Here is a 14,756-nt window from a genome sequence, read left to right as displayed (position 1 = left end):
CTGTGTTTATTGCTGATAAAAACTGTGCTCTCTTTGTCAAAAAGTTTGAGATCATCTAAAACTTCATGGTTTTTGCACAACTTATTTTCCCCCAATAAACCTCATGTCATTAAATCAGAAACAATTTTTTAGATCCAATTTGTGCAACCTGTTGACAACATCCGCTTGATTCAAGCCAGTGCTTCATCTTTTGAATGCTCCTACAGTACTTGAAATTCAGGTTCAACATTTTTGCACATTTGCTTGAACACTTTTGACCACTCTGACATCATATTGTCAAAAGAGTTAACGCACAGGCCAAAACAGAAGATGACTGGCCAAAAAGACACATTTTCCACTAAAACAAGGCACACAATCACATTCTTTCAATCAGTCACTACACAATGGACAACAAGATAAGACATACTATCCAAATCCCAACACCACGAGGGGATTTTACTAGAGATAACTAACACTCCTGCACACTGAACCTGCCCTTTTTTGAGATGGCCTATGCCCCTTTCCATACCAGACCTACAGCAAGCACCTAGACAAGACATGATCAATATGGCACAACGTTTGTACTACTTCTTCAATGTAAAAGCAACATATATTTCCAAGAGTGAGAAGCAATTTACGGCATTTTACTGAATGTAAATTTATTCAAAGTTTAAGAATCATAAATCTTGTTAATACTACTGTGAAACAATAATCCTAAAACAAACCAAATCAAATGTAAGAGCTTAAAGGGGGAAATATAACAAATTAAATATTTTTGAAATATTCAGAACTTCAGATTTAGTCACCTATCTATTAGCAAAAAAGTTCCCATCAGTATCACACTGGATGTTTTCCCTTGTCTGAGATCCATGCTCGCAAATAGCAACACAGAGGTCATATCTTTTATGGGCTGTTGTTAATTTAAGAATTGTTTATAGTGAGTTGCATACGCATAGAGATCATTTTGAAAGTCATTTCTATCAGCATTTTGTTTTCTTTTTGTTTGATGACATGTTTGTTCATTGGTTTGAAAATGTATGTACAGAATGTGTGAAGCCAGTGTAAAGAAAGAGAGAAAGAAAGAAAGTTGTATCTTCTCAATATTGTATTGTTTTATAGAGAGAAATTCAAAAACAAATACGAAAAAAGTAAGACAGGTAAATGACAGCTACTGTATTCACCCAACAATAAAAACCTCAGCAAGTGTTAAATCTAATATTCACTTCAAAGAAGTGTGACACTTTCAAAAACTCAAACACAAAATTGCACAATGTGTGAAAGAAGACAGCGTGCTACCTCTGCAGTTTAAAGTCAGAAACATGTGATGTAATCTCTCAGACTTTTGCAGTGTGTGTGAATGTGTTCAGACACTCTAATAGTTATGTCTTCCGCACAAGTGCATACACAGACACAGCTTTTTATTTGACTTTAACTGTTGAAAAAATCAGAATGTTTAGTGGGCAGTTTCATTGAAAAAGTTTAGAGCTCAGTTCTCTGACCATGCATGAAAGTGAACTTCAAAGTGCTGCCCCTTAAAGTAAAATAAGAATGGGACATTTTGCATATGAGATAATTCTGCAAAGCCTTCTTACTGCATAAACTACTCACCATTTTGCAAGCTGAGTGGCTGCCAAGAAGCATGCAGCTGTAGCAATCTGTCCCAGAGTGAAAGCAGGGGACACTCAGCGCCAACAAGTGACATCCCATGGGACTGTGCTCACCAGGAGGTAGACGACAGTCATATTTCACAGCCGGGAATCTGTTCTGCCTGTTTTATCTGAAGCCTAACAAGTACTTATTGTTTGAATCTATTAGGTAACAGAGTCTACAAAGGCCTTTATTTGCAGTACAGTCTGCTGTATATAAACTGGTGTAGTTCTATAAAGAAAAAAAACACCATGAATGAAATGAATTAATTTTAGTTAATACAGGGTCATAGATGCCTTAAATAATATGCTTCTTCTCTGCTGGTCATGACCAACATTATACATTTAGCATTTTAGGCACGCAGCTAATGTTCTCATCAGAGGAGCTTATACTGACTGCAGTAAACTCCAATTCTTAGATCACCAACATTACAAGCAGGCAGTAAGCATTGTAAAGGTCAGATTAGAGACATGCTTCGTAAAACAGGCTAAATTGAGAACTTCTCACTTTTAAGCAAGTTAAAATTGAAATAACTGGACAGAAACAAGAAGTCCTCCGAACTCGAAGTAATTTGTTCCAACCCTCTTATGTGACCCACAGTAACATTTGTTTTAGACATAGGTGATTGGCAACTAGCAGACTATTTACCGTACTCTGCACCATTTACATGTTAGTGACAATAAAAGAAAACTTACACTCAAAAGCACTAAACTCCAGATTCCAGATTCTGACACATGACTAGAGCCAAGAGGGGCTATTTTTGGGGGGGATTTGCACTTTGCAATGTTATTTATTATCCTGACGTGCTCATTTTGTAACCCTGCAGTTCACTTGCTCACATTGCTATGCAGATACCAGATATGAGTACTTATGTTTCATCTGTAAAGAAGAGGATTAGGACCACTGTAAAAAAAATTATATTATAGTTGTGACTTTGTTCTCAAAAAGTTTACACTTAAAATTCAGAGGAAAAAATCTGAATTTTAATGTGTGGCCCCAATCCTTTTTTGCACATCAACATGCACTATATTATGTGTGTAAGTGTGTCAGGTTAAATCCTGCATCATCAATTAATCTAAACCCATGATCTACACACACTGAAATGAACATGAGGACACTGATGTATGATACCAAGGGGGATTCCATTCATTTTGACTTAGATTCACATAGCAGAAAAAGCCAGACACTATCCTGGGACTTAATACACAAAAAATGTACAAGTCCTCAAATAAATGTGTAATGGGAAGTGTACCTTGAGTGCTGTCGTTCAATAGTGAAGTTCTGAATTTGTTTCTCCTCTGATATCATCATCCTACTCAAATAGAGCAAAACACAGAAAGAAGAGGAGGTAGCTCCTCTCTTCCAAACCCACGGGATCCCTCCACTTGTCTGCTGATGGCCTGTAATTGGTATTTAGCACTGCTGTGGAAAGGCCTCAGCTGCAGGGTGGCTCCTCTGGCTGCTTCTCAACATGTCACTGGCTTGTGTGACACATAATGGCTTGTTCACTCTTCTCTTGAGGAATAGTGAGCGTGCATACTGGCAGCCTGGGCCTTTTACCCAGCAGGGTGCAGAGTAGGAAAAACCTGACATGGTATAGATAAATAGATAAATAAATAGATAGAACAGTTGTACAGCTCATATGCATGCAAAACTCTCAGTGAGAACAGCTGCTTGAAGTCAGAGGTGTCCCATAGGGGGCACTGTTGGTTCTCGCGAACGACCCATGGCACAACAGGTTGCACTACTCTCCTCTGCTCTGCTCACTGACTGGACACTAATGGTCCACCCCAGCTGTGGGAGTAGTGCACTAAAAATTGATTACGTGTTGTTTGGTGTCATTCTTAACCATTTGTAGAGCCAGGGTAACTGGGTGAAATTCTAATTGTGTGTCTTTGACTTCACTAGGCAACATATGATAAACCACATAACCCAGACCGCGGATTTGTGTCAAATTTTAATTACAATATTGCTGCTAGAAGTCATGCTGTTTGACTACACCTGGCGAAGATGCAAATCTGCAATCTTCCTTTACTACTGTTTTCTGTGATTATTTTCTACCTGCAGGGTCCCTGTTTTATGCTCATTTTCTACCAAGCGAAAATATAATTAAACACATTCCACTGTGAGGTGCGGCGCTCATTTCTAATTTGCCGTCAACTTTTCTTTTCCTAACGGTTTCAGGAAAAGCACAATCCTCCTGTGATATGAGACGAGTATTGGATGGCACAATACTTGCTGACGTGACGCCCGCAAACCCTCTAATTTGCCAGTGCAACCCGGAGTGCGCCTCTCATTCCCCCCCCCCCCCCCCCTCCCCCCTCCCTCCTCTCAGTTTCTGCACCAGCACTCTCCGGTCCACAACCCCAGGGTGCAGAGCTGCAACAGCTCCCAATCCACTTCAGCACCGCCTCTCATCTGTGCATGCTTCTTTATCACTTGGAAAGTTGGAGGATCATTTCCTAGAGATTGCAAACCTTGTATGTCACCTGCCACATTCAGGCTCTTTGGACCGTTGTGCAGCAATCGCTCCGTGAGAAAAAAAAACAAACAAACAGCAAAACAGCTGCGCGTGTTTGAAACCTCTTTGGAAAAACACAAATTGTTGAAGAGTTTTTCGCTCGTCGCTGATGAAAATACTGCAGCCTGACAGGAAACAGACGGCTTTCTTTTGGTGCCAAAACTGGATGAGACCGCTGCGCAGTGTCCTGTGCAATAAGAGAAATGGTAAGAAGCAAAGAAACCTAACACTACATCCATTTCAAAAACTAACTCTTGTTTCCTTTTAATAACGCTTGTGTTGCTTTTTATTTTATTTTATTTATTTTTTTTGCACTAATCACTTTTCAGCTGTTTAGTTTTGGGAGCCCCGGATAGAGACGATTAACAAATTCCTGACACGTTGAGCACAGATTTGTTAAGCAGCCTATTAAACACAGAGCTGGGTGCTGTGGGGTGTGATTGGTGACAGACGGTTTGTTTTCACACACCCCGAGGGACCTGTTTTATCCCCAAATTAACACGACTTACTATGTAACCGTGAATAATCGGCTCATCGTGATTCGTTGTGCCTGCTTTCCAGATTCACCGTTTTGGAAGCGATAACGACAAAGGTGGACTTGACTTTCCACTGTTTGCCCTCTGTAGGACGTGTATGTGTGAGGGAAGATCACTGACCGTGTGTTGATGTGTCTGTGATGGCAGGTGGTGACGCGCGGAATACAACAGTTTTCGTAGAAATGGAGAGCTGCTCGGAGAGGATACATTGCGTGGAAAGTTGTGCGTCTTTCTGCTGAGGGAGGGGGGTTGTTATCCAGCGGCTTCTCCTCCGAACAAACATGAGTCCACGGCGAGGCACGGGGCCGCTGCAGCGCGTGGGACTCGCCGCGCTTCTGCTGTGCACAGGTAAGACCTCAGATAAAGTCAACGAGGGCTTGTAGTCATATAGCTGAAGGAGAATTATGGAAATGACAGCTAATGGTCACGTAATAAGAGATATTATAAATGCATCATAATTTGAGTGCTGACCATTTAATGAAATGCAAATGATTTCCTTTCAGTCAAGAGGACATTTATATAATTTATGAGACATATAATTAGCTGTAAGCTGTTGTGACGGAATGCAAAATGACTTGTAATATTAACATGAATGAACTCTGACAGTTGCCTAAAGTGTGCGTGAGTTTGTGTGTTGGAGCAGCACTGAAATGGCGTGTGTGTGTGAGCATGGCACTGCAGAGCACCGCGGATAACAACGGGCTGTAGACTCAACCCAGAACAGAGAAGAACACACACACACACACACACACACTCAGACACTCAGTTTGTGCAGTTCTGCACTTAGATAACCAAACTGTACGGGAGCCAATGTGTGTGTGTGTGTGTCTGTGCATGGCTAGGTTTTAGGGTGCTCTGGTGTGTTTTCCTGAGAGTGTGCATATTTGGGTGCTATAGTTTTTAGGGTGTTTTTGCAAAGTATAGCAAAACGTAAACAATGTGTTGCCTTCCCCACTGTTTACCTGCCAGTGGAAATACATAAAACATCCTTTCTTACTTGGCTGTGAATACAACAGAACATTGTCATTCTTCAGCCTCAGACTTGGGTTAAGATGATGGAAACGCTGTCTCCTGTATTTATTGGACAGTTTTTAGGATATATGTTTGATTTCTTAATTTACTATTTTTAATTTTCTATAAACTTATGTTCCACGAGGATGTGGCCACATGTCATCACGGGAATCAACCATTTTACTAGAAAACAGTCCACTGGCAGAGAATAAAAACGAAACAAAACACTTAAATCAATGATTGAACATGGAGCCAAAATCTGTCTTTACCAGGGCAAGGGAGCAGATTTGTTCTCACCTTTAGACAGATCCAATCTAGCTGCCTCCCTTTGTTTCCAGGCTTTATGCTAAGCTATAAGCTAATTGTCTCCTGGCTGTAGCATCATATTTAACAGATATGGATAAGTGTGGTGTCAGTCTTTTGATCTAACTCTCAGCATGAAAGTGAGTGAAACTATTCATTTGCACCAATTCAGCATTTCTGGATAAACAATGAATTGCTTTTAAATAACCTGTCCAAGCGTGGGACTGCTAGAGTCATGATACAACTGCCTAAGGAAAATGGAGCCCTCACATAACCTGCTTTGAGATGCAGTTCTCCATATTGCCAGCTGGGGAGTATCAAATGATCTCGGCAGTGGCTTCAAACAACAAGGATAATAGTGGAAACTTTTAAGAAAAAACTTAACTAGCCAGTCAAGACCCAACCTCCCACATACCTGGAATTTATGTAAGTGCCATTTTTATCTGTTGCGATATCAATATCAAGCTTTTTGAGTGCTGCTATGGCTTCTATGTTGTGGAAAAGCAAATGTTTAGGAGAAAGAAATGGTGTCGTTGGTCAGGGGTAATTAGGTCCAAGTCTTCTGTCTTGTGTCTAACCTTTAAATCCTCCAGACTAATGAAGCTGTTGTTGTCTACGTAAATGCTTGAGTAAACAGCTTAGTCTTTCTTGGTCTTTAACGCCAAATTGATAAATTTGAGCAATGAAGTTTTTGGAAATTGTGTTTTTTTTTAATCACAAGATCAGGTTTATACAATAAATCTCTCAAAATACAATATTTTTCAGATTTATTTTCAACAATCGGAAGCCATTCCACAAATATACAGGTGGGCCAGAGTTTGATATATAGCCCACTGGGTTTGGTCTTTGCTGGTGAATATGAAGAGGAGAAGAAAAAAACTGATTCCATCCTTTCAGTGAAGCCCCTGGTGTGCAGAATCTCATAGGATATTATGACTCTGTAGCCATCTGATTGCTTTCACAGAGAGGTTCGAGGTTGTCTCTATGAGACACACGCAGTGACAGGCGCATGCTGTAGAGGATACCTACACAAACTCGCATACTGTCAGACTGGTCATCAGGACATTTGGAAATACTCCATATAGCCTGGCATGCTATAGGATTTGATAAAGGCAGTTTTTTTTAACAAGACAGATGGAAGGATTGTCATCTCATAGCCTGATAGAGAAAGTTTTAGTGATGGAAAGTTGTTGGTGGAATACAAAAAATACTACATTTCTCATTGTATAACTTTCTTCTTTCTAACTTTCTTATCTGCATGTATATTTTTCATCAAATGTACTTGAATACCTGGTCCAAAGGGCACCCTGCTAAACAGGGGTAGGATGATTCTGACTCTGAGTTTTCCTGCTCTTTTGTATTTGTGTGGGCTGGTCAGAGTGGATTGAGAGAGAAAGTTGACAAGTTACAAAACCAAAATGGATTTAGCCTTAATTTAATAATAGCTCTCGTTGTCTCTCTCTCTCACTCAAGCTTATGTCAGCACGTACCCAAACCAAAGTCGCTGTAGCCATCTGAATTCAAATTTAAGGAAACTGGGAGCTAGAGAATGTCAGGACACCTCAGCCTATTGAGTCGGGGATATATTACAAATAGACATCAGAATTAAATTACTCTCAGATTACAGGGGATTCTAACATAGCCACAGCTTATTTCCAGACATAACATTTGATATGCATTTTTTTTTTTTTTTGCAAAACATCAGATTGTAATCAGTTATTTTTTTAAATATTCGCCACCTACATTTTTTACGTTCTCATTGTGTGTGTATACGTTTGTATGTGACAACTATTTTATAGTTAAAGTAATGGAGAGTAATTGGCTTCCTTGGTTATTTCATTTTAAATTCCAGCTGGTTCAGGTGGGTTTTGTGTCGCCTGTCTGTGAAAATATTCTTAAGCATTTAGAGTTTTCACAAAGTGCAGTGCTGGTCCCAAGTCTGTGTACTCAGCATTGCCTTCAGTGCCTCCAGAGTTCTTTGATTAGCTCATTAACTGTCCACTTTCCTCCCTTTGGAAAAATCATCCATTTGCTTAAAATTCTGAAAAGTATAATTATGGTTTTTGTCACAATTTTTAAGTGTTTTCCTCAGGAGACTTGCAGACACATTGGCTTTTTGGGGATTTACTGTCCGGCTCTGATTGCATTTATTAGTTTACAATTGTTCACTTTCAAGCATTTTTGCCATCTCACTGCAAACCACATCCCACATCACCCAGTCATGTCAAAATGTCACCCAGAGGAGCATTTGTACACTCCCATGTTTCACTGAGATTGGGGAGGCCCTATCATATACCAGACTAAGATGGTTTTCTGTATTCAATCCAGCATTTGTTAGCTGATGCATTATAGCTTTTGTTAGTCTGCCAGTATCCCTCTGGAGTCTGATATTTAAAGAGGTTTTTATTGCTGTGAATTCTTTTTTTGCAAATGGCAATAAACCTACTATCTAAATCAATCTGTGGGGTTCCCAAGGTTCAATTTTAGGGCCAATATTTTTTATTCTGTTGAAGCTACCCCTCACTGGTGTCATCAAAATATGCTTGTGTCCAAAGCTATGTTGATGACACTCAGCTTTATGTGGCCTCTGTTCTCCCGATGACTCAGTGCTAATTCATGCTCTTTTTAGATGTACTTATTTACATATTAGGGACTCAGAGTTAGACCACATTTTACAGCTAGAAACTGAGGTTTTAACTTGGAGAAACCGAAAACACAATTCCTTTCTTTCTGACTTACCCTGAGCCAATATCCAAAAAAACCTCAGTGACTTTAAATTTTAAAGCTCATGTTGGGTTTTTCACCAAGTTGGCTTTTTCTTGTCATAAAAACATTGCTTATCCAGCAGATTAGACCACTGTAATGTTCTCCTGTCTGACCCACCCCAAAAATATAGTAAATAGTATAGTAAATCATTTACCGTTTATTCAGAATTGAAGAAGATTGAGATTTCTAAAAAATGGGAGGGTTGCAGCAGCGTAGAAACTCCTTACAGGAAACAAGCATGTTGATTTGGAAGATCAGTTTTGAAAGTGTCCACCAGCTAAACATGAAGGTATCTTCCAGTGTAGCAGTGGAAAGTTTTATGTTTGAAGATTGATCTGCTTTAAAAAACAGAGGGAATTAATGAGGCCCATTAATCAAGTAAATCAAGTTCCACATGGTCCCCCAAGAGCGTCAGGATCAGCCATACCATAGCTCAGTAGGCTTTAATGCTACCATGTATCAATAAGCTCTTGCGCCTGGACTCTTAGTCAGTTCAGCTCTAATGTTGGCTATTGTAATAGTGCTGTTAGATGTGGTTGAAAGTTAACACACTGGTTGGGGTCAGCAGAAAGTCAAAGATTTCCAAGATGTTTTTCAGCCCCTGGCACAAAAAACCAAGCAAATGAATTGTTTCCATTTACCTTCTGAGTTGCACTGTTTGTTACCCGAATGACTTTTCTGTTGTTTGAGAGGTACTTTTACAATGCTCACACCAACTTGGTAAAACATAACCTTCCCTTAATGAACCCATACAGAAGTCAACTGATTCCAACCAACAACAGATCAGTTTCCAAAAATGTATATATTCTTAAATTACCATAGGTAATACAGGCTGCACTAATCTCCTTTTAGAGGCTGCAGTGGATTTCACGGGGCTGAAGTCATTCTGTTGACTGTTTTTACCTCAGTACCACAGCAAGTGTTTGACAGTCTGCTGATCAAACAGGCAAAAACCTTGAGACTTATGTCATGTATTAGAAGAGAGGAAGAGTCCAGTGTGATCCTTCACACGCATTAAGTCTGTGAAATCTAAACTGGCGTCTACCTCCAGGAAGTCTCATGGGATATTACTTGTTGGCTCTGAGCATCTCCTTGTTTAATCCTGGGGTTGGCAGGCCTGCGTGCTTTTGGGCTGTTATGCTGTTTAAAGAAACTGCAAAGGCCTTTAGAATAAGCTGACTTTGTAGAAAACTCTTGTGTGAAAGCTTTCTCTCCGTAACTCTTGCTTCATTTTTCACTCATACTTAAAGTCTCAAACGGCATTTCCATGGGCTGTAATGTTCATTAACATAAAACATGCACTAGTGTGTTAATTACTGGGGGCCTGAACCAGAAAGCTAAATAAAAAGTCAAAGTTTATCACAGTGAAAACAACACAATATGTTGTCTGCAAAGCAATACCCCTTTAGACAAATGCACATTTTAGAATATTTTGACAAATTCAAATAGATGAAGCTTTGCTTGCTCTGTATGGAACTGCATTTTAAACAAGTCACAAGAGAGCAGCAGAAGGAAACGCTGCACGAATAGTAGCGTGCCATATTATACAGGTCATAACACAGAGACACAAGACATAAAGTGATAATGTAATGTTATGTTAAATAAAATTTGCAGTACAATACCCCCACATCTACATGGTTAAAGTGGCTTATATCCAGTTCTGGAATTAAGTAAAATGGAAAAATAACATCAGTAAAATTGAATTGAACAACTAATGTTTCTAACAGAAGCATAGTGTACAGTGTAGAAAAATGTTTTATGAAAGAGTTGTAGTAAAGCGACACTCAAGTGGATGTCTCTAGGACAGTTTGACAACATGACAAATTGCAAAACAGGAAACTCTAAAATGTGGAATTTATATGAACACTTCTAACCTGAGCTATTTTTTACTTGCACGCTCTGCTTAAGGGTGTTTTTGAATTATTATTCCTATGAAAATAAAGTTTAGTGTGTTTACATATGCATGATTCTTATTCCTGTTCCACTTTTTCCTATTAATATTATTTCTTTGTTTTAGTTTGTCAGTCATGTGTTTCCCAGGTAAAAGTTATCATGCAGTAGATAAAGTTTTATGGGATTCTGACCGGTTTCTGACATATATTCACAAAATGTATTTAACTACAAAATCTCCTAAAACATATTTTTAAAATCTATGAAATTATTTTAAAAGTGATGTATGTCCACAATTTCCTTAGTCAATGACCTTAGCTTTTGCTACAGGACATGTGCATGAACGCATTTTGGTTTCTTCATAAAAGGAAAGAAGCGGTTGTCATACAGATCCTCAACCTGTGGCTGAAAATATTGAAAAGATGATTGTGCAATTTGTTTTAGCTGCGTTACGGTGGTAAAAATAAGATGTAAGGTGTCTTTGTTGTTGCTGTGCTCACCCACACACCCAAACCCCCTCCCCTCCTGATCTGGGTTCTGCTCGGACCCTCGTTACCACAGCCCCAGGTTTGAGAACATCAGGCAGACATGGAGCAAAATTAGGATTCATGTTTCTGTCCAACTGACAAAAACAATTCCAAGACTACCTCTCTCCTTACAGAGTAGCTTATTTCTGTCCACCACCTGATAAAAATATTCTGTTGTTTACCTTTTGTTACTTTCTTTTTCACAAATTTTTGTTTCTGCTGGGCTGGTAGCATACAGTCATATTTCAACAGATTTTCTTCTGAAAACAGCCGCCTGCCCCTTCTGAAGCAGATTTAAGAAGCCAGAACTTTTGGACATTGCAACAACAACCGAAGACAATTATTTGCTATTGTTTGCTGATATACAAATGTTAATAAATGTGCCATCAAAATTTTAAAGGGAAAAAGGATATTGTGGTTGATGTACTCCTAAACAGTTTGAGAATTGACAGATTATTATTCATCATACCAATAGGAGTGCTACAAAAAAAAAAAAAAATCTTGATATTCTTACTGTTATTTAAGATTACAATTGCTGTTGTTCACTGCCATTCAGTTTTGTTAGAACACAATAAATAAATAAATAAATAAGTAAATAAGGTTTTATTTACTATTTCTACTTTTGAAAAGTTACAGTAAAATGTGACAGTGTAGCTGAAGCTGAATGCAGTAGATAAACCTGATGGATACAAAAACATTGTATGCAGTCTAAAGTTATGAGAGCTCAGCAGGGATAGTTTTACATGGTCATTGTAGTTCAGTTTTGTTGTTTGCCCACTTTTCTGCAGAGCAGGTTTCACCTATTGATGCCTGTGATTAATGTTAGGCAACAGCAACATCTTGGTTTAGGCAAACGTTACTATTTGCTGTGTCTTCAGTTTCTTTTAAAAAACCAAATATTTCCCCAAAACACATGGACAAATTCTTTGCATGGACTTTTTGTCTTAGCATCTCATTATTAAAATTTTTACAACATATGCTATGTTGATTTCAAAAGTGTGATTCAGTTAGAACAATACTTTATTTGCTAAAAAGTATTAGTGTTTAAAAGCGATGTCTTGGTGACTTATCTTCCTTGTCAGCTTAAACTTACCATGGCAACTGTGGAGGTACTCCAGCTACTGAAGGGGGACTAAACTATTTGATGCAATGTAAGGAATACTTTTTGATTGTTCGTAGAAACACATCCTCAAACTTTAGGTTATAAAACACTTGAACTGAAATATTACTCAAAATGTCTGTGTTTGGATGGATGACCTAGATAAACAGTTCGTATATGGCATGTTAATACCAAGCACTTTTAATTGATTCAGTGGATGAGGCAGTTCTTGTCCCCTGCTGATACCACCTTTTTATCCACCTGGCACACATTTGGAGAAATACTCTTAGCATCCAAAGTTCAAATACAGGCAGGAACAGACATCATGCATGGAAGGTTTTTTTTTTCTTTTTTTTCTTTTTTTTTACATCAGCTGTTATATACTTTGTTATGTTATGTGGGTGGTTAAAAACAGAATATTTGGGAAAAGCTGTCCGAAAAAGCCAGACAGGTTTGAGGTACTCGACTCACATAAAAATACTCATACATTGAGTTAAACCTGAGAACTGAGAAAGACGTGGGCTTCAGACAGCATGACAAATGAAGGGATTTGACTCTTAAACTGTTTCTTTTCTTAGTCATAGGAAATGGTCATTTACAGTACTTTCTCAGAAATCCATAGGATGTAATCCACTTGGGAGAAGGAAATGTCAACAGTGCCTTTTCCCACAGGTTTTGGCTATACTAATAGGATCAAAGACCAACAGGATGAAAAGGAGAATAATCGATATAAGACAACATTAAGATGAAACATTGCCCTGATTTCTTCCTCACTGTGAATGTTTGGCGGATTGGGACTACAGAGCGTCTAACCATGGCTGCCACATAAAGATTCGTGCTGATGCACCCCGACACACATAATCGCACAAAAACACACGTGTGCAGCATTACTAAAGCTTTTGTAACACATTGTAGCTGTGCACTGTAAACACACAACCACACACACACACACGCGCGCACACACACAAAAACACACAAACTCATCTCCTTGGGCAAACAACTTCACAGCCATCCAACTGGGAAAGGATCGCACTCTACGGGAGGTCTAGAGACAATTAGCATAACTAACAGAACACTCAGCTCACACCCAGGAAATCAGAGGGAAATGAAAATGAACCTATGCAATTAAAGCAGAGAAAGAATGTTAACAACATTTTTGGTACTTCCTGTATGAAAGATTGACAGTGAAATATTGCATATTTATCTCGCTTCACCAGCTTTGGTCCCACAAGACAGTGCAGGTACAATACCTGCTTTCCTCTCTTGTCACATGGGCTTCAGCCCCTGCTGAGATGGTTTAATGTATCATCATTTGATGGGAGATTAGGGCAGAAGTTTTTCAGAGAAGGCCAATAACAGTTTTTTTTCCATTGGATTTCTGAAGAAAGTTGTTTCATTTTGTGTCAGTTTTTGTGTGAATGTTGCCATACTGAGCTACAGAGGATGACAGTGGTGATGAGAGAGTTTTGTGGTATTGCTTTTATCTGCACAGGTCAAGGCAGGAAGCTATTGCCTTGGTTTTTTATCTTATTATTATTATTTTTTTTTTGTCCAGCAGGAAAACATGATTGATAACAATGAAAATGCTCTGCAGTGAAGACTTTGTTTCTATAGTTTTCTACAGACACGAGCGTGCAACTCTTCTCTCTATCAATCCATCTCATTATTGCCGGGTTAGGAGCTGATTCTCTGAGTGATTTACCACTTGCTTCATCACATGTTCAGAAATGAGAAAATAACCCTCTCAAAGTTCAGAATAGCAAAACAACAGCAAAAAACCCCAACTTCTACACACACACAGGTAAATTTTAATTTCAAACTTGATAGACACTTCAGAATTGAAACCTGAGGGGAAACTATTCCACACCTTTAGGAATGTGGCTCCCAAACCGAGGCTCAATTCCCTAACCAATTTTCAGCAACAGTGCCTCAAGAGAGGTAAACATTGCTGAGAGCTGAAGCCAATAAAAAAATGTATTAGCAATAGGACTTCCATCTTCCAAAACCTATATCTGTATAGGTGTTAATACTTTCCCGCAGTAAGTCAAGTGAGGCTAAGAACACTTCAACCATAATGATAAACAGATTGGAAAAGTCTGTGTAGTTTACATACTTAATAACTGGGTAGTATTTGCCTTGGATTGGTGGAAATATGCAGTTATACATGGAACATCTGATAGGAAATGTCAAATAAAGCAATGGCTTATCTATACACACAGTTGCATCCAGACATTTTAATGGTTCACATCTTGGTTCAGGAACAGGCCTGTACCTGTAGGTTCACACCCACTTTCATACATTACTGAGGTTTTGTAGATTGCTTTGCAGCAGTTGTACAGTATGTATGTATGTATGGTTTACTGGAGTGGGTGATACATTGGCCAGGAGAATGAGACACAGATATTGATCCACCTGTGGGCTTCGGGCCAGAGCTGGGCTCAAAATTGGGTGCAGCCTTAAAAAGTGTTATTGGTTCA

At 38.9% G+C, this 14,756-nt stretch overlaps 1 protein-coding gene across 2 annotated transcripts in view; it reads left to right on the top strand.

The window, feature by feature from the left end:
• The first annotated feature begins 3,978 nt into the window (after positions 1-3,978).
• si:dkey-112m2.1 (transmembrane protein 132D) overlaps positions 3,979-14,756 on the top strand; it is a 140,266-nt gene continuing 129,488 nt past the window's right edge. For both annotated transcript variants that reach the window (XM_067484941.1, XM_067484940.1), the window contains exons 1-2: positions 3,979-4,353; positions 4,831-5,031. In XM_067484941.1, coding sequence (XP_067341042.1) covers positions 4,965-5,031 — 67 coding nt within the window. In that variant the 5' untranslated portion in view covers positions 3,979-4,353; positions 4,831-4,964. The remainder of the gene's footprint in view (positions 4,354-4,830; positions 5,032-14,756) is intronic.

This window comes from Channa argus, chromosome 18 (genome assembly GCF_033026475.1).
Source record: "Channa argus isolate prfri chromosome 18, Channa argus male v1.0, whole genome shotgun sequence".
Lineage (NCBI taxonomy): Eukaryota > Metazoa > Chordata > Actinopteri > Anabantiformes > Channidae > Channa > Channa argus.
Note: the sequence above shows the minus strand (reverse complement) of the source record. Positions and strands in the feature narration are given on the sequence as shown.